Source organism: Amblyomma americanum, chromosome 8 (genome assembly GCF_052857255.1).
Source record: "Amblyomma americanum isolate KBUSLIRL-KWMA chromosome 8, ASM5285725v1, whole genome shotgun sequence".
NCBI lineage: Eukaryota > Metazoa > Arthropoda > Arachnida > Ixodida > Ixodidae > Amblyomma > Amblyomma americanum.
Genome location: NC_135504.1, coordinates 40,782,892 through 40,809,398, shown reverse-complemented (window position 1 = coordinate 40,809,398; position 26,507 = coordinate 40,782,892). Strand labels below are relative to the sequence as shown.

Below are 26,507 nucleotides of genomic sequence, written 5' to 3'. Positions count from 1 at the left end.
CCTGGTGGCCTGGAGTCCAAATGAGAAATCGGGTCATGTGGTCCTGATCCCAAGCTGCTCTCCGAAGTATTCGTTGCGCTGTTGGCGTTATCTAGCCCAGTTCATAATTCTGGCAAGCCCCTCGCGAGTCGGATATGATGAATTTAGATTGAGCGTGGGAGGCAACTAGGGCGATTGCTACCTCCTCCACGTGGGTTGTGCTAAGTGCCTTAAAAGTGATGTCAGGTGCAGTTGCCCAGTGCACAGCTGTGCAACTTCTCTCTGCGAGCGACACCAAAGCAGTGCAGTGACTACTGCACCGAGTGTAACTGAAAATGCTGAATGGACCGCTTGAAAGCCGCATAGCCAAGCACTAGCTTTTTGTTCTGAATGCTGGTGCAGCAAGCGATGGTTCTTGTGCCAAATCACTCATGGCATCCATCACAGACTTGAGGCGCTTGTGTTTTCTACAATGGGCTGTAGTGATCATTAGTCCACCATAGAGTCACTAAATAAAGACTTAGAGTACCGGCACTCTTTTCTCCTATTGTTCTGTGCCGCCGCCACGATCATTGGTCAGTTTGCATCACGTGATATTTGTTTACACTGCGACGGTTCATGGGGGCTGCCATTTTGTGGCTTATGCGTTTTCAGTCGGGCAACTGTGGTAGTCCTAGTGCTGCGACGCTGCGAGTGCTGCCGGTGACCGACTCAGTGACCAGGGATTCCGCGCCTCGCAGCATTTCAGCTCCGCACGACGAAAGCATAAACTGAAGGCAACAGCTATACCGTTTGCATCTGAGCGGCTCCACGCCGTGCGGCTACGATCCCCGCCGCAGCGCAGGGTGGCTAACAGCATTGTTTACAAAATGGCCGGGCCAAAGTTAGCGGCGAGGTCGCCGAAGCGGAAATCTGGCAACCATGATAAACAACAAAATGGCCGCCCCTGCTTACCGCCGTGCTGCAGTGACGGTACTCTAAGTCTTTATTTAGTGACTCTAGTCCAGCATAGGTTTCAGTAATAAATAAAGGAACGTAATACTATCCCTTACCGGTTTGCCTCTCTTACCGGCATATGCACTGAACAGCTGCCTTCAGCTGCTGATTCAGTTCTTTTTCTTCCCTTTTCGTTGTGTGGTGCGAACTGAGTTTTCTGGAAATGTCCGCCCAGGCTTGCCGGCATTATTTTCTGTGCCAGCCTTATTTAATCTGCTAAGTAAATGAGGATTTGGCCTTTTCACTAATTATACGAACCGAATCGAGTTTTTTCATCTTAACTGCTGCCTCTTGGTAGTCTTGGCAAGCAGTTGCAAGGCCATGCTTGAGAGCTTGAAATAGCATGCAGACTGCTGTTTAAAAAGCATGGACTCGGGTGTCTGGCCGATCGTTAGCATGAGCAGTGGGCAGCTGTTGAGCAGCGCGAATGCCAATTGCCACGGCGGCCAACTTGTAGCGCATCTGTTGTTTCATCCCCGCTGGTGGCAAGGTGGCAGCCTAAGTACTAAAAATGCCTGTAATCTGGACCACAGTTCAGTCTTGTTGCTTTGCAAGTGCAATGTATCTGCAGAGAAGTCCACTCGTTTTAGATGTGAATTAGACCAGATTTGGATTAAATTATGTACTTAGAACCACGCATACGCGTAGGCAGGCCCAGGATTCTTGTTATTGAAATCTTTTATTCCATTTTTGTAGCAGTTGGTCACTGATATTCGGCAATCAGCAGCAACCCTCGCCCAAATGTGTATTTACACATATGTAGCACGCTTGAAGAAATAAACATAGCAGAGTTGTTGCTGTATGCCTGACTACAGTTTTTTTTTTCAGCGGAGATGAACTGCGAGAGGATTACAGTACTGGCGCGATGGTTGCAAGTGAACCTGGAGGCAGCGAAGATGCGTTCATGTAAGTGCACTGTGGCCATTAGATATGAAGTTTTCAGCTGGTGTATAATTAGTGTCATTCACAGCCAGTTTTTATTTATCTGCTTTTAAAATTGGCGAGGAGAAGTCAGGTTTTATATATATATATATATATATATATATATATATATATATATATATATATATATATATATATATATATATATATATATATATATAGTTCTGAGTAAAAACGAGGTCATTAAGAAAAAAGTTCTACATTGCGAGGTTTTTGCAACCGTGTTTACTCTTCAGTGCAAAAATAATTTACTCTTAATGATCAGTCTTTTTCAGATCATGGTCAATATGAACTTGCTCAATATTTTTGTTCACAATACAGAAATTGCAGGTTGCACCTAAGAAACTGGTTACCGAATCAGATATCTTTCGGACTCCGCGGGATGTGAAAAATGGTCCGAATAATCGAATAACTGCGAGCTTAAAAAAATTTCTTTGCTGCAAAAAACCAGTGTTAAAAATCGCTTACTTCACCATTTCCCACCTTCAGTTTGAAAGTGATCATATTAGATAGTATTCAAGACAGAGTCACGCTTTCAGCATGTCCGCCCCATCTCTGCGACATGGCCGTGAATCGTTCCGTGAACGCACCACGCAGCACAGAAAGCGGGGAAAGTGCACTTCCAGGGGCAACGACAGTCGCAAAGACTAAGGGAGAGATCCCGCTGGAAGAAGCGAGGAGGGGGTGAGAGTCAGAAAACCCGAGACGGGAGCTCTTAAGGGGAAGTGTATTTGCAGAATGGAAGGGAGACGGCAACAAGTTAGGAGAAGAAAAGGCAAACAAAACCTGAAGAGAAGTGACCGGAAGGAGCCTGAGCAAAAAGGTGCACGACACGGCTGAAAAGGATGAGAAACAGGAAAGCCACAGAAAGAATGGGGGGCGAAAAAAACGAGGGAAAGAAGAGCTGTTTAAGCACAGTGATTAAAAAACCCATTGCAACACGGAAGGAACACTCTGCCTAAGTCGCCGCCACACATGCTGAGAAGAGTGTGAAGAAGCGCACCACCGAGTAAAAGCAAAAGCAAGACATGTCATGTGCCACGTGACAAAATGTCGCTGCTGCAGTCATGTGACCGTAACAAAGCCACATCCGAATACCGGGTCCCGACACAGTTTGTGCGGTGTTTTCAGGCAGCTATTACCCTCTGACAGCACGGCTACAGCATCAGTGGCGGAACTGCGCTTCTACCCCGAGCTTTTGATTGAGCTTGTAAGGCTGCATCGATCCCTCTGCGACAACAGGCAACTTCATTTTGAAGACATGCAAATGAAGAAGGACAGATGGGAAAGAATTGGGCATAACAGGTGAGTCCGTTTCCCTGTGGCGCATTTTTCCTGGATACATGAAATGATCATGAAATCATTTCAGGCAAAGCTGCGGCAAAGAGGTTCATGATTATTGGGGACCGCTGGCGGTGGTTGAAGAACCTAAAAGATGCTGCAAAGAAGTGAGGCGCTGAGGCGTCCGTTGTTCCCAATATTACATGGCGGTATTTCGACATCATGGAGAGCCTGATGGTGAAGGAGTGCCTTGGAACGTAAGTAAAAGGGGGAGGTTGGACTGCACGTACATTATGCGTAACTTTAACACACATAACTGCCACTTTTTTTTTTTTTTTCATTGTTGAATTGAATTTGGTGTTGCCGGAAATGTGCTACGATAACACGGAAATGTAATTATCCACATAAAAGCTCCTAGACCCCATTACACTGGCAGTACATTTCAAGTAATTAGTACAAATAACATAATGTATGCAACAACAAATGAAATTAATTTACTGGCGGTATGCTTCGGCCTCTGGCAGCTGTGCGATGCCTGCGGACTCCTCTTGATACATCTGGTTTAGCGATATCCCTGTGCATGTTCATCATGGATGAGTAGCTGTAATCCCGAACGAACTCTGCCTCCTTACCCTCTGCATGTGCTTTAAAAAGTGTGACTGCATCTGAAATTTTAATAACTGTTTCCAACTTATTTTTTAAGGGCTTCCGATCAAGAGGAAGGTCGCGAAAGGTATGGGCAAATAGTCTCACTTGGCACTTCTGTGCACTCAATGGATTCGATGTTTGATTTTTAGCTGCAACCCTGTGGATGCTAATGGTGACCAGAATGTAGGCTCCGAGGAAGTTGCGCCCCAGACACTACGGGCTCAAAACAAAGCTTCAGGGTGCCCTTCTAAACTGAACAAGTAGGTCAAAATTGACTAATATGCATTTGCTAAATGTTATGAAATAACAATGGCCTCCAGAATAGCTATATACAGGAGCTCCAGCTAAATGTTTAAGAAATGGAAGTGCCCTAGGGATCATTGCGCATCAAGCGTCCCAGGCGCTGCGCTCAACCACCTCCGATTTGTTGAAAAATATTCATGAAACTTGCCGCAACGTGTGTAATCTAAGCCTAAAATATTTTTGCCGAAACAAATTTACTCATGAGGTGAGCTCATTTTGACTGTTTCGAAAAGACGTGAAACCAGGCACCACTCAATAATCGATAAAAAGTCAAATTTTTAGAAAACACTCCACACATTTTAATGACATTTGCAGAGATCTTGGCTTTCAATATGGTGATCATGCATTTTTGGACAATATAAATATTTTTCTTGAAATTTAAATAAAATGTAAAAATTTTGCATTAAAAAGATATCAACTTCCACTCAGAAATTAAGATATAGCCATTTGCTTCCTTATATTTCTATTACCGACTAACATTGTTTATGAATTACAGAAAATATTGCTAGGTGCCTGAAAAAAGTCAGTAAATATACTGATGTTTTTACTTGTGCTGCGCTATTTTTCTGTCTCAAGCTATCGAAGTTTCTATAAAATTTCTCAAACTCCGCCCAAAGAACATTACTAAAAAATGTTACAGCTGATGAAAGTAAAAATGTCAAACTGAAATAAAATACTAAAACTGCACGAAAATGCGCTTTGAACAATTAACACCCGTTTATTTCACCCTGAAGTGGTTCAAGCAGAAATGCCAACAGTGGTGGGCGTATTACAACAGTTTATGGCCTTTAATTTCTGAAGTTTTAATCGAGGCTATTTTTGTTTAAAGTGAAAAAAAAATTGAAGTTGAGCTCTCGCGCCACAGGTTGCGCCGTCTCTTAACACTTCTTCTCCATGTAGCACAGTACGTGGCGTGACACATATGGCCAGATAACCACTACAGTTTGCCCTCACTCGCAGTCGTGCATTTTTATTGCTGGAGCTAAGGCAGATATTGCATGACATTTCGTGGGCAGTATGTGATACGTAAGATCATTTTCGCTTTTGAAGTTCTAATAGACCTGCTATGCCGCCCGGCAGCCAAGAGTAGAAAAACTAGGATATTCAAAGTGCTGTCTCGTGTGGACCGCGAGGAAGGAACGAATGTCTGTTCGACTTCACTATAGAGCTCAACTTGAAGATTTTTTTTTTTCTCACTTTAAACAAAAATCGCCTTGATTAGAACTTAGAAATGAAAGCCAATAAACTGTTCTACGAAACCCGCCATTGTTTGTATTTTTACTTAGATAATCTCAGGGTAAAGTAAAGGGGTGTTCATGTTTCAAAATGCACTTTTCTGTAATGTCTGTATTTTATTTCATTTTGGCGTTTTCTCATCAGTTGTAACATATCTTATAGGTAATAAACATATAGGGAAGAAAAATGGCTATTTCTCTAATTTCCAAGACGAAGATTGATATTTTTTAAATGTCAAAATAGTGTAATTTTTACATGTTAAATATTAAAAAATTTATATACCATCCAAGAATACATGACCTCTGTCATATCGAAAGCCACGATTGGCGCAAATGTCATTAAAAATGTTGTGGAATTCTTCCTAAAAATTAGTTTGTTTTTTTTTCGATTATTGAGCAGTGCCTGGTTTCACTCCTTTTCGAAATGTTCAAACTGAGCTTGCCTCACGAATAGTTTTTTTGGGGGGGCAAAAATATTTTAGGCTTAGATTGTGCACGTTTAGTAAGTTTCCTCAAATGTTTTTGAACAAATTGGAGATGGTTGAATGCATCATCTGGGTCATTTGGCATGGAATGACCCTAGGCAAGTGAAACCAACTCAGTGCTGTTGAGCCATGTGATCTAGTCTGGTGTATTTTTTTTTTTTTCATTCTGAAGAGTTACTTGAGCTTTAGAAAAAAAAGTGTCTATACAAAAGTTGTAGGTCACCTTGAAATACAGCCAGCTGAAATGTTTGTAACAAGGTACCATTCATGCATCTTTATTTATCTTCCTTGAAAGAAAGCGCCCCAAATTCAAAATGTATCGCTGGACAGTGATGCTACTTGAGTGCCCAGACATTAACTCAATAGAGGAAAATCCGCTTATCTCCCAATCCACTCCCAGTGTAAGCTCGATGCCCTATCGGACGCAGCATTCCGGAGATTGCCAGATTTTTTTCCCTGACAATGCATCTTGGGGCGCTCAAGTAGAACCACTGTAAAGTAAGAGGTTTAGATTTTTGCGTGCTTTCTTTTATGGATGGTAAAAAAAATGCTACGTAAATGGTGCCTTGTTCATTTCAACCGGCCGTTTTTTAAGGGGATCTAAAGCTGTCTTACTGGCCCTTATTGACAGCTTCCTGTTGCAATGTTCTAACATTTCATTCTTGGCAGCAAGTCAGCCTTCAAAGGCTCTGATAGAAGGACTTTGTTAGAAGGGCTCCATTAGAAAGCACCACAAGCAGCTGCATTACCCAAAAAAGATGTGATCATGACACATTTAAACAGCAAACAATTTTTTTTTTTTTCAGACGGAAAGTTCCCGACTCGTCTACTGACGACTATGTGACCCGGATAACGTGAGCGTTTGTTAATGCAATGAACGCAATGTCCCAGAGAGAAAGGCCACACCGCTGTGACCTTTTTTTTAAAAAATTTCATGTCAGAGAGTGCGAAAATCCTGACTACCCATCAACAAGACATGCTGATGAAAAAATGTCACTGTGCATTGCTTGAAAGCAAGTACAGAAGTGCTGAATAAAAATGGAAAATATTGACCACCGTCTGATCATTAATAATGGGTGTACAGGCTGGTATTCTTTAGTACTTGTACTGCCACCATTTAAAATTAATGTGTCGCATTAGGCCGAACCGATTGGAAGTGGCCATGAACACTTGGCCAGCATTTTGGGTAAGAGGTCACTTCCAGGGGAGCCTTAACCATGTGCCACGCTCGCTAAGCTGCTTAGGCGAAAGCCGCTCTGCATGGCATTCTGTCTTGTGTGAATACAGCTGAGCACAGAGCAGGAGCTTCTATACGCAGCAGAGGACCCACAGTCGTGCTCAAAAGTTGGCGACTTTTTTTCGGCGACTTTTTCATGCTCGTGCAATCCTCTCACGGCTGCTTCTGTGTAATTCTGTTCAGAGATGGCTATTGGTTAGATTCTTTCTGGCGTCACACAGGTACCATGGCTACGGCCAGGCAGCAGGGTAGCTTCGGCGGGTCATGAAGCTCTGCCCCCCGCCTAAGGAGTTTGTGGTGGGGTCGGCGGAAGAGCACTGACCTTTGAGCATGCTAAGTCATGAGAGGAAAGGAAAAGATGTAAAAGCGTTGAAATTAAACTTAAAAACGTTCCTTCCCGGATAAAGCAGTTAGCATACTACAGCCTCATAAGACCCAAACTAGAGTAGGCTTGCACAGTCTGGGACCATATATACCAGGAAGGATATTGAGGCATGGGGGGCTGTACAGTGGAAAGCCGTGCGCTTCATCTTTTCTAAATATCTCACATCTGACTCTCCTTTCATTTTAATGGAAGAAAATACCATCCCACAGCTGCAATTACGTAGGAAAATTCACAGACTAAAATTTATATTTCTGCTGAAAACAACAAACTCGCCATGAGTTCCGAACTTAACCTTGCGCCCCTTACAACTCTTCCCACACGACATCATTATGCACATTCCTTAACTCCATATCAAGTTTAAATTAATGCCTTTAAATATTCTTTTTATCCACGCACTATTGAGGAATGGAACAAGCTGCCTTCTGATGTCATCATATCCATTTATTCCATTGACAAATTGTTGGCGTCTAGCTCATAATCGTGTTTCGTATTTATGTATGTTTTCTTGTAAGAGTTGAACATGTCTCATTCTATTTTGCTTACTTATGTCTCGCGCAAAGAATTAATATTCACAATGCTGTATTTTTTTTGCCGCTCCTGCTAGGGCCCACTTAGGGCCTACAGTATTTGTTAAATAAATTCATTAAAATTTTAACTGCAGGTAACTCGACCTCTACAAAACTCATTTAAAAAATTCTATCTAGAGGATATTCGTAAAGCGAAGTCATCCCAGGAATGCCACGCTCTTGATGAGAGCCCTTTTCAGAGCCCCTTTAAGCGGCTGCTCAAATCTAATTGCATGCAATAGCCTACTGAGGGCTTATTGGTATCATAGCATCACCACCGTGACGGAAACGGCCACTTGGAAGCAGTTATGCATCAATGCATGCTCGCTTGCTTTCCCTTTGTTTTTTCCTCTTTCAATAATAGTGGCCTTGGTTCAGCTGCATGATGTTAGACTAAAGGGGCTGTGAAGGGGGCTCTAATAAAGTTGCGGCATGCCTGGGATATTGAAGCACGCCGCTTCACGAATAGTGTGCAGCTAGGATTTTTTAAATGCGCTTTGTAGGAGCTGAGTTATCTGTAATCAGAATTTTAATTTCAGCGTCTTCGCGCCTTTCCCTCTCCTCTCGTCACTTTTTTCACGCTGGAAGGTAGGCACTCCTTTGCCGACCCCCCTGTGGGAGCGGAGCTTAGCGGCTTATTGGCTGCAGCCACGGTAGCTGCCTGACGTCTGAAAGAATCTAACCGATGGCCACCTTTCACCTTGTATACGCAGATGCGGGGGACGGAGGAGGGTGCGAGCGTCAAAAAGTCGCCGGGAAGGGCTCGCCAACTTTGACGCGTGATTGTGGGTCGTCTGCTGCGTGTAGAAGAGTATTATTTGGCTCTGGTTTTCATGGCAACACAGTGCAGTGATTAAGTGAGTTAATGTGCTCTCCTCGGAAGGCGTTTCAGAGCCCCTTTAAGGACTAGGCAGCCATTCTTCATTGCCTTGTCCATTGGTTTTACATTCATAAGTGCAGGTCAGCTATACATTTATTTTTTTTTGTTGTGGTTTTGAGCCAAGGTAGTGCCTTCTCTGTGTGTGTGTTGGAGACATTTTACTCTTTTCTTTCTTACCCTCGCTACAACTGGGTATTAATGAGAGGGATATTTTCAAGGCCTCAAATGAAAAGAAATTGGCAGTGGCTTAACTTGGCTAACCCTGAAGTTCAGTGAAAAGCTTCTGCACACATGGCTTCACATCACCTCATTGGGTGTTCTTAAGGTCAAAGATCACTCAATGTCAGAGGTCAAAGGTCAACTAAAGGTCATGGGTCAAGGGTTCGACACCATAAACATATGGTCATGCATGGCTGTCCTTGGTTGGGCTAAAGGCTTTTCAAGGTCGTCGTGCTGCCTACCTGAAGACTGCTTTACCTAGCATAGTGAAGCTTTTTGCTTCAAAAAACATGCAAAGGACATTGTTTTCATTTAGATGACCTTATAATATCTCCTTGTTGTTTACAGTTATGTGGTTATTTACATTATGCAATGACTGTGATACAACAAAAGAGAAACTAAAATGCAATTGTCTATTTAATGACAGTGCACTTCCAGAAAATAATTTTCATAAGGTGGGAATAGGGAAAAATAAAAAAGAATGTGTATCTTCACTGCACAGAACGGCTAAAAGATTAATAAATAAAAGGCATCGAGTCAACAATTATCGAAAGTTAAAAATGAGACTGGACTGAGCAAAGGCGGTACAGCAAACAAGCAAGGACACACAAAGATTTCAGTAAAATATGTAAGGCATCAAGTCTGCAATAGTAAGTTCAAGAAAAGATTGAAATCAACAAGATAAGACATCTGAAAGCTAATTATCAAGCATTGAGAGCTATGGTAAATAAAGTCACAGATTGATTTGATTTGCTTTCGTGCAGTCTTGCACATTGCATGAAATGACATCAGGGCAAGCTATCTATGGCATGGTGTTGCGCATGTTGTCGGTCGCCTGTCCCAGACATGTCCAAGAGTAGGAACGGTTAGCATGCGTGAATCTTGAATAGTGTGCCAGCGGCTTTCACAATTTATGCAGCGAGTAATTTTTTTCTTGGCTTCCAAACAATACACATTGACTGTGAGTGTCCCCCTCACCCCCTTTTTTTTTTTGCAGGAGGTTGTTGCAAGTTCCCGATGCACTGCGTGCAATGCTGCCAAATTACCCGGCCGCCGATGTTGTGGGAAATTTGTGTGACGTGGACGTCGTGCCTGCTCAGGAGCAAGACCGCAATGACTATCTCAAGTTCACCCTGCCTTCGTTTGGTACATGGTGTGATATTGTACTGATGAGAAAGAGCCCATTAACTACAAGCATCAGGAGGCACATTATTAACACCATCTTCAATGCCTGCTTCAAGATTACACTGTAAGTGGCGTAAATGTTTCCACCGCGATTATTATGAGGTGGGCTTCAAGGTTACCAAATAAGAAGTGGCGCTTACTTTGACCCTTAATGTTTGAAGCATCGTTAAAAGGTCACTGAAGACAGTAAAGTTGGCCTACTTGATCGACGACTGACTGTAATCTAATGGCAGATAACCTCCTTTCACTGAAAACAGCTTTGAAGCCAGAGAGTGCCAAACAAGTTAAATGCAAGTATCAAAGTAACAAGTTCTCGCAAAGATTTTTTTTTTGTAGCAATAGCTACATTACGGTAGCATTCCGAGCCTTTGCCATGGCGGCGCCGTGGCAATGGAGGCACCGCCACCCTGTGGCTGCGCCGCCACGCTGTCACGTGGTTGGTCACCTGATGCGGAGCAGCTGTCGGCGGCGCGGCGCCATGGCTGATCAGGTTGTTCGTCACGTGGTTGGTCACGTGACCAAGTTCCACTCGGCCAGCTGTAGCTATTGCGTCACCCTAGGTTTAACCGCAGCTAAACCACCGCCAATTTTTCTAATGAGCCAAACAGAAACAGAGCTGAAAGAAACAGAGAGAAACGTGGAAGTTTTTTTTATCTGCAGCAACGCATTGGAAACTGATGTGAGATGTGCTTTAAAATGCTAGTTATGTGGCTAATTTAATTTTGATAGTTTTTCGAGGCAAAAAGATGTGGGTGAGAATATAATTAAAACTAAACTACACTTAAACTCAGTGTCTAGATGACTTCCATTTGGTAATCATGGAGTCCTTCTCGCCATCCTCACAAGCCTGATCGGGTGGTAGAAAATAGAAATTCTTATCTTTAACTAATTTTTTCAGAAGTAATATGTGTTTTGGTGCCTAAGAAATGTTTTCAGAGCCAGAAATGGCTGCATAATTGATTTTCATTAAGAACAAAAATTGACCGGGCATTTGGCATTGTGGTAATGAGGATTTTAGTGACAGCCGGGATGAGGGGAAATGCCAGTGCCAATCAGAATGTGTGAACTCTAGGTAGGGTGTGCCTTTTGCTGTGGGTGTTGGAGTAGCCGGGTGCTGTAACCAGTCAGGGGGTGTGTAGGTGGCGGCAGGGAGTCGGCATGTGGGTTGGGACACTAGGCAATCACCACAAGTGTGACCGTGTGTCACGCACGGTCGTGCATTAATTGGCAACGTGGCATTAACATCTATCGCTGCAAAATTGCAGCACAAGAGCGATGTTTTCATGTCTTTTTGTGTGACGTTGTTTAGAAGAAAGGCTCTTTTGTACAAGTCCATTACAGGCAAAAAGAAAGCCCTCTTGTTTTTTGCGTGTAATTGCTTTGGTCTTTAAAAAAAATTAATGGCCATGATAATGCCCAATTGTGCTGTTTGCCCATTTTGCATGCACTGGAGGCGTTCGAAGTTCGCTTCAGAATTACTTAGGTAATTTACTCTGAATTACTCTGAAATCACTGTGATCAGAGAAGCTGTCACTTTTGTGAGCCATATTTTTCAACTCTTGCATTCTTTGTGCAGGTATCCTACCAGGCAGCTCTACAGGACAGCGATTGATGCACTGTGTTTGAGGTACCCACATGTGATCTCTGGGCCGAATGACTGGGTGAGATGCTGTTCACGTTTTGCAGTTCCAGCCTTTGCTGGATGCAAGCGTGCAATAAGGCGAGGTAGCAATTATGTCTTGCAAGCATTTTTGAATGGTGGTTAATCCAGTACCCTTCAAGTTTTTGAGACTGCCCTACTTACTTGCATGATGGACGAGTAATTGCGCTATTCTGCAAACGGCCTTTTTTTTTTCTTCAATTTAGGCAGTCTACGGCCACATTCGGTTGTGCATAATTTTCTCTTTCTGATTGACTTGTGCATGCAAGCATGACGGCCCACTGTCTTGAGATAGCTTCTTCAAACAGACATTGTTAGCACAAAAACAGTGGGGAGCATAGCTTGGCTATTACTAGCCAGAAGCCCACTTGCGTACTTTGCTATACATGCGCGGTTTCACTTTTTTTTTTCATTTGTTGCAATATTTTTATGTGTTTATGATTTGAGATGGCTGCCTGTGCTATTGTTTACTACCTTGATCACTGTTTTAACAGGGACTGGATAAATATCTTCTGTAAAGTAATGCAAATGTAAGGAAGGAGAAATATTGTCAGTAGCGCAATTACTCTTTAAAAATGCAAATAAGTCACCAACCGATTTTTAAGACTCGAAGGGACCCAAAAAATGGTCCAAAAAAATCACAGTCGGAAAAATCCATGAAGTAGAAAAAAATCACTTGATTGAGATGAAATCGGCTTAAAAATGTCACTGATTTTACCTTGCTGCAAATTTCTCTTGCTGCAACGAATTGCACCTGTATTCGCACCAAACTTGTGCTTTCACTTTACACACTGGACAGCAAGGTCACGGCGTTTAATTTAGTACTTCCTACACTTCTTTGACGGACCCGGCGGCACCAGCGGGGCCATGTTGTTCACAACCTGAGTGTGCAACACGCCACTCGTAAAAAACACGCAAAGACTAGGCAGTTTTCATTCAAAGCGGTGGAACCGCCAGACGCAATCACAAAACGGCGAACGGATGTAACTTCGTGAAGACTGAGCTCCACTCGGTCGATGCTATCAGAGAAACCCAAGTGACGAAACGACGAGTGGCGAACGTATGAGACCAGCCGTGGTGGCTGAGTGGTTAGGGCGCTCGGCTACTGATCCGGAATACCTGGGTTCGAACCCGACCGCGGTGGCCACGTTTCGATGGAGGGGAAATGCATGTTAAAGATCCCCAGGTGGTCGAAATTATTCCGGAGCCCTCCATTACGGCACCTCTTTCTTCATTTCTTCTCTCAGTCCCTCCTTTACTCCTTCCTTTAATGCGCGATTCAGGTGTCTGCAGAGATGTGAGATAGCTACTGCGCAATTTCCTTCCCCCAACAACCAATTTTCAACGTTTGGGACAAGCGATAACTGCCCACGACAACATCGGCGACAAAAGCAAGTTGACGGCAATGACAATCCAACTTCCACCTCAAAGTGCCAGAGATCGCAGGAACCTCTACTGGCAAAAATGAGGTACCGAAAGTATGCCAAGCCAATCCAACTGCAGCGTAAATCCCAAGACCTACATAACTAGAGACCTGCACATTTGGCCTTGCTCCAGCACGCATGTTCTAGTTCATGCCTTTTGCCTCTAGGGAAGGGCAGCTACAGGCGGCGTGGTGCTACAATTAACCTGGTGTCAGTTATCTTACTTCAAGGATGTAACAGTTTTCTCATTTGTCTACGTTTTTTTTATTCATCATTCATCCATTGCCTAGCAAAGATGCCAGAAAGTTTCACTCATGCATGCGTGCAAACAATATTCACCGCTAGGATTTAAAGAAATGTCATATTTGCATTGTTCGTTACTAGGCTTAAAAGTAATAAGACAGGACAAATGCACAGGGAGGCAGTGAGAGGAGAGAAATCATTTGTCGAAAGCAGACGATAATGATGATCATGACAGACAAACAGGTCAACCGAGCGCCTTCAGCAGCCAGAAAGTTAACGAAAGTTGGCGCATGCAGTTCCTTAGGACCCCGCCATATGTGCAGGTCTCTAGTTCAGCAGGTCTTAGTAAATCCACCCCAATCCAAGATGGTGCCTTTTGCGCCGGCGAAAAGCCGATAAAATGGCCGATTTTGGCCCACAGGTTACTGAAATTAGTCCGAAAAATCGAACTTTCGGACTTTTGAAGTCCGAAATATCCGTTGCAAATATGTATGCGCTTCTATGGGGTAACTGACGGTGCCTCATCGAGGTCCGAAATATCCTGCAAGTCAGCTACGTTCAGTGGAAATGGCGACTTATTCAGCGCTGAAAAACGGCTTTATATTTGTTTGCTTCAGCTCTCAGAGCTATCTCTTTTTATTTTTCGAATGGTATCACCCCTATCTGAAAGGCTGCGCAGAAGCAGTTCATACCTTATTTCTCTGTGGAAAAAGTTCTTCGGCATTTGGACTGCTGATTCTGCCTGCTTAGGTGTCACTACAGGGTCAGAGTGGGTCTCATTTTCAGGCTCATCCACCTCTTCGCTTTCCTCTTGGCAAACCTCTGCCACAATGCTTTCCATTTTAATGTTCTCGGCATGGCCCCACATCACTGTCCGTCTGTACATGCACATCAAATAGGGTTCCAATCGCAGCACACTCCCTGGCAGCAAACATTCTTCCATACTGGCATCATGGACTATGTCAGGCGTTCATGGTTTGTCTGCAGTCGGTGCAAATGCTGCGTGCTTGAAGCAGTGTGTAGTGGTGGTAGCATTAGCCAGCCTTGAAGCATAATTCGTTAGGTACATGGTGTGCAATAGTGCATCCGCAACAGCATCCTCTGTTTAAGGTTCTTGCGGAAGTGCACCTTGAACGTTTGGATCTCCGCACCCTAATCCATAGGCTGCAGCAGTGCTGTAGTGTCCACTGAAAGATAGAGAAGCAACGTGAACGGTAAAGTCTGAACTACACTTTGGATGTCTGGCTCATACCCCCTGAGAAGCAGTCGCGCCCACCAGTCTCAGCATGCCGTCGCATCTGCACCTTCCCATGAAATGGCACGAAACACAAGGCCATTCGGTTGCATGAACCTGGTCAGCCACCTTTCCTGCGTGAGAGGCCTTCGGTGACAAGCTGAAGAACAAATTCTTCCACCTTCCACACGAATGACTGGCTCGTTGATGAGGATGTTGTCACTGCGGGCTCTTGGCAGCCGAGGCATCAAGAAATATTTATGGTTGGCTACTTTGCAGCCTGTTTTCTGTCTCTGCGTGTAGACTTGTCATTCGCGCTTGGTTTGTCGAAACACTTTGCCACAGTACCAAACCTAGAATTGCTGAGCCACATTTCTAGCCTCGAGCCTTTCGCTCGGTGCTGTTTATTATCTGTGCAGTTCCAACTGGCCCAGCTTGAGGGAGGCTCTCAGCCTATGTTATATGTGCAAGCGTCATCTGTTACAGAGCTGCTTAAATGCCTGTGACGAGAATACTTCTGACAGGCGTGGAACTTTTGACACGATTAGTTTTATGACATGCCGAGCACATTAAGAGCCATTCTAGCCTAAGTGAAATTTCCTTGCAGTTGACCTTTAAGAGTTGCACGTTGCCAGTCGTATTCAGGTCATGGCAGTACACACGTCCTTTTTACAAAGGTGTTTTTCTTGTGGAGAAAATATGTCTCGACTTACATGAAAAGCAATGTGTGTGTTCTGGGAAGCAGGTGGCTCAGGAAGCCGGTGGCCCAGAGGTGCTTTGCGGCACTTTGTTTTGTGGAAGAAAACCGAGAGCATATAAACTCGTTCTTGATGTTTTTTTTTTTTTTAACGGATACTTGCAGCAACGCTGGTGCTTTGCCCTGAGGAGCAAGTATAAAAACACACGGAAGAAGTTTCCGGAGCCATCACCCAAGCCAGGTGAACCCGAAACGAGAGAGAGCCCAAGGGAAGGCGGCCGGAAAGAAGGCCGGAAACGAACGCTCGCCGATGTCAAGCAGGTCCTAGCAGCCAAGCGACCCTGGGTGAGTACAAAGCCTCAGATTTAATCTCAGATTTACGTCCTTTTCAAGATTTGGCTACAGGGCTGTGTTCTGAAATGACTGTGTTTAGCTTGTTATGAATTTCGTTGCCCAGCATTTGGCTGGAGCCGCTCGGCTAGGCACTGTGAGGGAAATGGAGAGGCCGGTGCATTGCTTGCCAGCATCAGTTTTACGTCATGTATTAGCCAAATGTAGCAACAACGAAGACTGAAGAATGAGACAGTGTACAATGTTTACTCGCGTAATGAACTTGCTCGCATAATGAGTGCATCGCGCACTTTGGCTTTCAAACGGTACAATTTATTTTTTCCTTGCCTAATAAATGCACCCCATTATTTTGGTGCACAGTCTGCTGGGGATCATAGTGCGTGCTAGCAGGTGGCCTTTTTGTGCCGAAGCCAAGACTTCCGTATCTTACCGCACGGGACGAACAGCCAATTAAGAATGTTCTGCGAGGAATCCAAGGACCAATAGAAACCACGCCTGGTCACAAAGGGTTTCTTTCTGGGAAGGGCCGTGAATGTAAAACTAAGTTCCAGGGATTCTTGGGTTCCTTGGAGTGCTTTTTGGGGTTCCCCAAGCATGTGAATACATGCGTGTGTCAACCCCTACCTTTCCTTTACCTTTTTTTTAGAGGGGGAGAGGGGGAGTAACTATGCTGTTACTGTTCGTAGCAGACTAGTGACGCTCCATGCCGAAACCGAAAATTCCCTCAGTTAGACCCGAAAATTCATATTTGAAGTCTTTTTCTCCCTGCAGCAGTTTGAAAAGTCTGTTATTTTGAAAACCAATTCAGTTCATAACTAAATGTTCCTAAAACTTCATAAAAATTCCCTTCTCGCCATATATGGCCTCTCAAAATCCCTGAATGGAACATCTCTGTAGCAGACTGTTTCTTTACACTGCGAGTCATTTTTAATTGAAATTTGGCTTCTTTTTTGCGGGGCCATGCATCTGCATGCTCTTTTTTTGTTTGTTTCATATCAGACAGAAAGGGATGTTGTCTGAGACATGGAGGGTATCTCAGTCTTTTGAAAGCTGTTGCGATTTCTCAAGGCTGAGAAGATTCAGCACCCCTGCCTTGGGTAGTGTAGTGGATTCCAAGAGAAGTTGAAGGCTGCAGGAGTGGCAGAGAGTCATACGGGTGGATGAGAATAGGAAGTGTGCGGGGGCCAGGTGTCCACTGTTGATGCAGGACAGAGTATTGGTGGTCAGTAAGGGAGTACTCTGTCCTGTAGTAACCGCAGCTGGGTTGGTAATGATGATGATGATGGTAAAGTCGGACTTTCTTGTTTCCTTTCTGATACAGCTTGCTGACCCCGACGAGCCACTGAACCCACATGGGGTGCCTGAATGTGTCATCGAGTCGGACGAGCCTGAAGACTCGGAAGCTGCGCCATTCCAAACAGAGTCCGAACAGGGGGACAAAGAGGAGGAACCGTACAGTTCTCCCAACATCTCCAACGCAATCATGGCGGTGGAAGACGACAAGAACGACATCACCGTTGCCGACCTGCTTAGAATGTGCACTGATGAGTCTGCTGCCGAGAAGCTCGCCGAAAAGGCTGCCAGCAAGTCACTGCCGCGTGCAGATAAGAGCGTCAGCAAATCATCGGCAGCAACAAGGTATAATGCACTTCGTCTCAGGGTGGTTAGTCCATTGGAAATGGCCATCTCGAATAAAAACTGTTGAAGAGGAGTGACAACAGATGTTTATTTACACCTTGAAAGCTACATCCGTGACTTTTGTGGATGGTGTATCACTACAGTTCAAGGGTTCTGAAGCCCAAGCGTTTTCTGGAGTGTTTTCCTGGATCCCCAAGCCCTCCAACTTCCCTTTACCAACCATGTTTAGGGATGAACCATACCGTAATTGTTTCTAAGAGGCTGTTTCATTACATGGTCGTTCATTACTAATTAAATTTTGAGCATTTTTTGCAGGGCTGCAAATCTGCGTGCTATTGTTTTGCATGTATGCTAGGCAGGAAAGGATGAAAGCCTAGGCATGTGGCATTTCTCTGCACCCTTTGAAAACTGCGGTGGTTTCCCGAGACTAAAAAATAATTTGCAGAGGTTCAGCGCTTGTTCAACCTAGTGATATGAGTGAAAGCTCTGTTAAGCTTGGTTACACATGGTCTGGCTTAGTAAATCTTTTATTGCAAATTCATTGGCGTGTCTTGGTCCTTGCTCGTATTATTTTTGAAATCTCGATGGAACCTGTTTATAGCGGACAAACACACAGCTAAGCACATCAAATGTTTGGTCAAACGCTGGTTAGACACACAGTCTATCGGTTCGGACTCACCGGCAGCTGATGCTGTCATTGATGATGTGGTCGTAGCTGTGGCAGCATCCACTGCCAATTTATTTTGCCACCTCCAACGAGCATACTTGCGTTGCTTTTCTAGCCAAGGTTCTCGCTCTTTATCAGTTTCCGCCAGTAGTTTAGCACGCTTCTTCTTCAGTGCTTCTTCCCTGTGAGCTATATCAACAGGGTGTTCAGACTCAGCCTGGCGCCTGCGGCGGAGAGTTGACGCGCTCGGACCGGTGCGCGCTTCATCTACGGCAAGACTGAGCGACTAAACGCCGGCGAACAGATGTTGATTCTTTGCCTAATCACATGGTACCACAGTGGCAAGCCTCGAAGCAAGCACAGCTGCAACGCCTCTTTACTACGGGTCACATGCTACGACGTCACTAGCCCACCTGCTCTGCCAACTCAAGGTCAAATGGGCACCAAATTTAACCTTGGGAGTTGTAGTGCAAAGAGTAGAGCTTTCACTTTAAAAGAATGAAATACCCTGCTTTAATGATGTCACGGATCTCCCCGGAGAACACTCGGACCGAAAGAATGGACTAGGCGACAGGTGTACCGGTGTACCCACACTGAAGCACATTTAATACACCCCTACGTGACATGCACTAGCACACAAAAGTAACAAACTAACACGAAACACAAAGACTATAAATGCACATGACCCGGGAACACTGCTACCAGCGTCTACTACTAGTGTTCTACTGTTAACGGTCGGCGTTCGTGCTCACGGTTGGTTCGGTGCGGCTGCGGCGTTGTATGGGTCCAGTAGCCGCTGTCGAGATGGCGTTCGACGTGCTGCGGCTGGCGTCGCTGGCTGCGTCTAGCAAGCTCCCGGTCCAAGCGCCCGTGGAGGTGATGCAGGTGTTGTTGGTGCCGGGGGCACCACCCGGATGGGTGGCAACAGCGCTGGAGACACCCCTGGCTGTAGCAGGTGGTAGTGCCCTCAGTTAACTCCCCGGAATGGGCTCAGGAACGGCAGGAAGTCCACGAAGTGAAGCCGTGGAACGCGTGCTCACCAAAGCAGTAGCCGGCGTTGCTCTCTTCCAGCCGAAGCGTCCCTGACCTGCCGGAGCCTCCGCTTCTCTGTTCTTCCATCCGTGCCTCGCTCTTCCTCGCCCTTTTATAGCCTTGGCGTTAGTCCAGGTAAGCCTTGTGGTCGTCTTCTCCTTCTACTTCTCTTCTCCACCAGTCATCTCTCTCCACCTCACCGCATGCTTCTCCACCAATCATCTGTCTCCACCTCACCGAATGCTTCTTCTTCATCTTTTTTATTCTTCGTCCTCTTCTTCACACCTCTTTCCTTTAAAATTTAATTTAGGCTCCTTAATATATGTGACAAGGGCCCCCTCTCTCAAGAGTTTTTCCATGAAAAACTGCTCAAGTCATCCTCATCTTCAAGCCATCCAGCCAACCGACTACCTTCTGTGGCGATTCTGGACCTAGCACACAACACACCGCAGATGTCCAGCACACACCAAAGGCACTCTACTAACACAGCACACCAAACTGCATTTTCGAAACATGAACACACCACTGCCATTGTCCGTGCGGTGTCCTTAATACACATGTTAATGTCCACAACACACTCCCTTGTATAATCACATAAGAACAACAACAACAACAACAAGATACATCCCAGAAATACCTAGAGCTGTTTAGTTGGCTCGATCTGTATACAGGTCTAATTTGTAACATATGACCTCCGTTTTGCCTGGCCTATCTGAAAACATCTCCCCCTTGATTTGGAGTAGAGCTGTGATCGTCTGTCTTCATTTACATTGGGCTTCATTACTACCTCATCCCCTCCTGCATTTTTCTTCCCACTGCACGTGGGCCCCTCGGCAACATCACCTGTCTCCTCTGCCACTACCGAGCATGCTACCTTGGGGGAGTACCGCCATACGGGACCTCTTTCTTCATAATTCTTCAACATATTTACATGGAAAACCTTCTTTGTGTCATCTATCAATATCTCATATTCCGTGTCATTTTTCTTCCGCGTCACACGGTAAGGGCCCTTCCACTGCATCAGTAGCTTATTATGATCCATGGGTAGCAGGATAAGAACCCTGTCGCCCGGATTCCAATTTCTGTGAGTGCCTTTCTTGTCATAGTATCCCTTATAGCATTCGTGCGCCCTTTCCAGGCCTTGATGTGCAAGCCTGCATGTCTCCTTCAACCTGTCCCGCAACTCAAGAACGTACGTGTATTCATCTTTAAGCAGCGCGAAACACAGGACGCAGAGGAAGAAACATGAGACGACACGAGCGCTCGTGTCGTCTCGTGTTTCTTCCTCTAGTCCTGTGTTCGCGCTGCTTAAAGATGAATCCATTCCAACTCGCCCAGTTTTCTGTTCTCGTACGTGTATGTTGTCTTTAGATCTGATGCAATCTCTTTATTAGCCCAGAGCTCCTTGAGTATTGCAAGTGGACTTCTAACGGTTCTCCCATATAACATCTCGAAAGGCGAGAAACCAAGACTCACTTGCGGTACTTCGCGGTAAGCGAACAAAAGAGCTGGGAGATATCTATCCCAATCAGTAGGCCTCTCCTGGCACATTTTCTTGATCATATTTTTGAGGGTGCTGTTGAACCGCTCTACAAGCCCATTACACATGGGATGGTATAGCGTTGTTAGTAACTGCCGTACTGATAAAAGTTGGTTAACCTCCTTCATTAGCTCTGACATGAAGTTCGAGCCCCGGTCACTCAAAATTTCTCTCGGGAATCCATAACGCGAGAACATCTCCACAAGACCCTCCACCACTTGGATACTGTCAGTAGCCTTCTATGGAATACTGTCAGGATAACGAGCGGCCACGTCAACCAGAGTAAGCACATATCTATTGCCTCTGGCGGAAACTGGAGAGATAGGCCCCACAATGTCAATAGTAACTCTTTGAAACGGTAGGTCGATGGCTGGCATCTTGCCCAAAAGTACGGGACCAACTCTTCCCTTCAGAACTGTGCGCTGGCACACGTCACATGAACGAACAAAGCGCTTAACGTCACTCTGGACACCTGGCCAAAAGGACTCCTCGGTGATCCTAGACACCGGTTTTTGAACGCCCTGGTGTCCGGCCATAATGGCGTCATGTCCTAAGCGTAACACGGCCTCTCTCATATTTCGGTAACACCAGCTATTGGACCCGCTTTCCTGAGCTAAATATGCATTCCCTGTGCAGAAGACCATTTACCAATTGATATTCGAATGACGTACGACTCTTCTTTCTTTTCACTTTTTTCTCGACTCTTTCGAAGCAGGCCTTCAATCTCGGGTCTTCTCTTTGCCTAATTGCAGTTTCGGCCGGTGTTACGCTCAGGTACATCGTAACAGGAGTAGAGAGCAGACGCTGCGTTGCTCGGGCTGTCGCTTGAGCTCTTGTGTCCACTGTCCACGAGAAACTGACTGCACCCGCCTGAACTGTCGCGGGCCTTTCCTCTTTTGGGTGTTCTTCAACGTCGATCATCCTCCACTCGGGATCGGGGGATCCTCGACACTTCTTGCACCCGTAATGCTTCCCAAGATGAGATCGTAGATGGGTTGCTCTACGCATTTTGCCACTACTTGTGCAGTATAATATGGCATGGACACTAGAATCCTGGCTTCGGAAAGGTACCTTACTGTGCTATCTACAAGAGTGACGGCTGACGCTTCCCCTGCAAGATCCTCGTCCTTCACCAAGCTTCTCCGAACCAAAACTGTGGTGGCTCCGCTGTCTCTAGGAACCAATATAGGACGGTCCCCTATTTGCCCAACCACCACCGGCATTGCTGCTTTCGACTTGGGTGTTCCACTCGCCGCCTCATTTTCCAGCGGCGTTTGCTCTCATTTCAGCTGTGGAACTTCAGGTGGCGTGACAAGTTCTACCCTAGAGTCGACAACGCATGCAGCTCTGTCCTGCATTCTGTATCGGCACTCATTCAGAGTATGACCCTCCTCTTACAACCTTGACACACCCCCTGTGTCTTTTGGGCAATGCTACTAGTCTGACAGTCAAGTGCACGGAGTCCCACTTTACCGCAGAGAAAACACCTTTCTGGTGCTTTAGATGCACCACCATATGCTCTTGGTTTTGTCGCTTCTGTTTCTGGGGCCTTTTGTGCTTCCTTCCTTGCCTTACGCATATTTCTCAGCCGTTGAGCCTCGAGAAATTGGTCTGCAGTGTCGGCAAACTCTTGTAGTGAACACAACTTTCTTTCTTTCAAGAATAGCACTAGCTTTGAGCTGCAACATGCTAAAAATTGCTCTGTGACCAGTTTGTCACGCACCCCTTCAAAACTCTCTTATGTGTTTCACATATTAAGCCACCTATCGAAATAACTGGTCAGTCGGGAGGAAAACTGCTTAGCGGTTTCAGAATCCTCAGGTTTCGCGGTGCGAAATCTCTCACGAAAACCCTCTGCCGTAAGCCTGAATCTTTGGAGGAGTACCTTTTTGACTTTCTCATAGTCCATGGAATCAGCAGCAGGCATCCTTCCAAACACATTCAGCGCCTCTCCGACTAGACACATGCTCAATGCCGTGGCCCATTCACTGCACTCCCAGCCTTGTCCCAAAGCTATCCGCGCGAATCGTTGCAGATATGCGTCCAGGTCATCTCTTTTGTCATCGAAAGGAGCCATCAGCTTCCTTGGACAAATTCTGGCCGGCCTAGGAGATTCTCTACCCGCTAAGGAACGCTGATCACTGTCCATGATCTCCTCATATCCTCCTGCGACATGCCCCTGTTTCCACAGAAGAAACTCCTCCCGTTCTATCCTTCTTTTCTCCTATTCTTCTACTCTTCTCTCTGCCTCGCGAGCTGTTTTATCTTCTCGCTCTTCTGCTTCGCGAGCGTCTGCGCGTGCTTGCGCCCTTTCCTCTCTGTGCCTATCTGCCTCCTCGTCATAGAGACGCATCGCCTCTTCCTTGCTTAACCCTAGCCTGAGCGCCAGTTCTAATGTTTTTGTCAAATCCATCCTTTCTGCCATCTAAAAATCGGAAAGATCCGAGACAAAGCAAAAAGAAAAATAGAAATGAATCCTGGCACAGGCTCGCCACTTATCTTTGTCACAGATATCCCCGGAGAACACTCGGACCGAAAGAATGGACTAGGCGACAGGTGTACCCACACAGACGCACATTTAATACACCCTACGTGACACACACACTTGAACACAAAACTAACACAAAACACACAGACTATAAATACACACGACGTGGGAACACTGCTACCCGCGGCTACTACTAGCGTTCTACTGTTAACGGTCGGTGTTCGTGCTCACGGTTGGTTTGGTGCGGCTGCAGCGTTGTGTGGGTCCAGTAGCCGGCGTCAAGATGCCGTTCGACGTGCTTGGGCTGGCGTCGCTGGCTGTGTCGTACAAGCTCCCGGTCCAAGCGCTTGTGGAGGTGACGCCGGTGTTGTTGGTGTTGGGGAACCACCCGGATGGGTGGCAACAGCGCTGGAGACACCCCTGGCCATAGCAGGTGGTAGTGTCCTCAGTTAACTCCCGGGAACGGGCTCAGGAACGGCAGGAAGTCCACGAAGCGAAGCCGTGGAGCGTGAGCTCACCGGAGCAGTAGCCGGCGTCGCTCTCTTCCAGCCGAAGCATCCTTGACCCGCTGGAGCCTCCGCTTTTCTGTTCTTCCCCCCTGTGCGTCGCTCTCCCTCACCCTTTTATAGCCTTGGCATTAGTTCACGTAAGCCTTGTCATCGTCTTCTCCTCCTTCTCTTCTCCACCAATCATCTCTCTCCACCTCACCGAATGCTTCTCCATCAATCATCTCTCTCCACCTCACCGAATGCTTCTTCTTCCTCTTCGGTTAATCCACGTCTTCTTCACGCCTCTTTCCTTCATAATTTTATTTTAGACTATGTGACAAATGAGTATGTTGCAAGTTGAGGGAATTCGTTTTTGGTGGCTCCATATCGTCACTCTCACTTCCCTTATGATATGAGTGCACTGAAAACTTACTTTCATTGTTGCTGCCGATGTCATCATCTCTGTTTACAAAGATTGTCTGTTCTTTCCCATTAGAAAGGCTGCGGCTGCATTTTCTCCCTGTAATGACTATCATGTATTCCAGAAAACGGCCAAATATATTATAAACAGATTTAAACAATAATACTGCATAAATGCATGTAAGGGCTGCACACGCGTGTACGGGCCGCACTTTGTTTTCCTGAAGGAAATCTTAAAAAAAAAAAAAATCCGTGTAAGGGCCGCACCCAAACTTTTCACTGCCCACACGGGAATCAGCGTTACTAGTAGGACCTTATTTAGTTACGTTGCACGGAAATAGCCTTCGAAATGTATGCGCCATGGCACAAACGCTTCCAGGTGCCATCCACGGATGACGCTTGAGGCCGTGGCTCATCATCTTCATCCTCGTCGACTTTTACTTCTGCCGCGAGCTCCCGCTATCCATATACTTTTTCTTCTGCCGCGAGCGCCTGCTATACATATCGGCATCAGAATCACCAGCTCCAGCTTTTTGTGGCTGTGAAAGCAGTGAGAGCTTGGGAGTTGTAGCATATTAGTTCACCGTAGTTGTTGCATTCGTGTGCTGTCGCCAAGCGTAGCAATTTTAGCACGATGGGCAAGCACCTTAATAGCTATACAGCTGGGAGTTTGCTCTCGAACATAGCAAGCGTGTGGCGGGCAGGAAAGTCGACGTGGCCGAAAAGTGAGTCCGACGATGGCACAGCCAAAAGTCTGCATTCAGGAACACAAGCTCCAAAAAGCATGCTTTCTGAGGCAAGCCGTCCAAGTTCCACGAGATGGAAGAAGAGCTGCTCTGCTGTGTGATGGAAGTGCGATCGACGGCTACGCGTTGACAGTGGACATGCTGCGCGACTTCTTTTGAGATGAGCATGCACCAGAGCATAGCACCAGCTCGGAGTCTGAAGACTCCGTGAGTGACGACTGAATGTAGAATGAATGCTGCTCACTCCTTGATTGGTGTGTTTTTACTTAAAAAAAAAAAAATTACAAACATTGCGTGTATGGGCCGGACCCCGAAAATTGGCCCTCGAATCTGAAAGAAAAAGTGCGGCCCTTACATGCGTTTATACAGTAGTTTATAACTGGAACTACTGTTGCCATCTACCAGAAAAGTGTTCAACATCCAGCCTGAAATTTCTCATTGCATGTCATCGTGGGACTGCTGTGAGAACTGTCAAAAGTCAGTGGCTGTCATTTCAACGGCTTTGGTAATATGGTCCTGCTTCCCCAGTGGGCATCAGTCTGACAACGTTATAAGCCAATCTGTTAAACTGGCCAGGGAGTGTACAAGGAAGGAACTTAGAAGTCGACTGTTCATAAGGCATGTCTACATCCACAAAACAGGCAACTCAACACTGACAAAAGTGGCTAGCACATTTACTGATTTCAAGACCGAATGGCTATGGCTGAGGGTTAGCCCCTGTTGACAAGTGTCGTTTGGCCTTCGTTCTCTAGTTGTGGCCTCCACAGTAGTTGAGAAATTACTGTGAGCATAGCACCTCTTTGGAACAGAAAGGTCTTGTTGGTACCCATTTACGCTAACACAGTGCAAAAGGCTACAGAGAAAGAGATCATGTGAGACCGGCGCTCACATTGCATAGCCTCCACCTTTGTCGTTTGTCGTCTTTTTGAGCCGTGTTGCTTCATTAATTTTATTCCTTTTCAATTAAAACAAGGCATTATAGAGGGGGATGGGTCAACAGGAGTTATCTAAACTTGTTACACTTAAAAATTATAAAAGGTAACGCTAAGGACCAACAGACTTTACAGGGATTACTGCAGTAAATCCTAGTAAAAACAAAATTCGTAGTGCGGCTAAATGTCTATGCCTGTAGCCAGACGCTGCCAGAACATTGACTGGAGTTTCTTCGTTTATTGTGGAGCTCTTTACGAAGCTTCTTTAGGTTGCTATATGCTATCTTTCTACATGTCTGAGAATAAAGTATAGTACAAAAGGAGTCACGAGCGCACAAGAGTTTACCTGAAGTTTTTCGGGGTACCGCAATGTCTTTTGAGAGCCCTTGGGGCTCCTCAAGGCAAAATATTAGACCGGAAACGACTGTACACAATGAGATGTAAATTTGAGAAAAGTAGAGCTTAGGGCTAGGTGGTAATGCATTTGACAGAAGGGCTTCGCGTGGAAAGACATGACCCACAGGTCCTTTCCTCTTGAAGTAAGCCTTTCTGTCAAGTACACAACTATGCAGGCAGCCATCTTGTTTTTGTTTCTTCGTCTTCTCT

At 45.6% G+C, this 26,507-nt stretch overlaps 1 protein-coding gene across 3 annotated transcripts in view; it reads left to right on the top strand.

Moving 5' to 3' along the window:
- The window catches only part of LOC144101449 (uncharacterized), a 54,063-nt gene that overhangs the window by 16,373 nt on the left and 11,183 nt on the right, over positions 1-26,507 (top strand). For all 3 annotated transcript variants that reach the window (XM_077634629.1, XM_077634628.1, XM_077634627.1), the window contains exons 4-8: positions 1,804-1,881; positions 10,154-10,405; positions 11,918-12,002; positions 15,765-15,944; positions 17,272-17,588. In XM_077634629.1, the coding sequence (XP_077490755.1) occupies positions 1,841-1,881; positions 10,154-10,405; positions 11,918-12,002; positions 15,765-15,944; positions 17,272-17,588 (875 nt within the window). In that variant the 5' untranslated portion in view covers positions 1,804-1,840. The remainder of the gene's footprint in view (positions 1-1,803; positions 1,882-10,153; positions 10,406-11,917; positions 12,003-15,764; positions 15,945-17,271; positions 17,589-26,507) is intronic.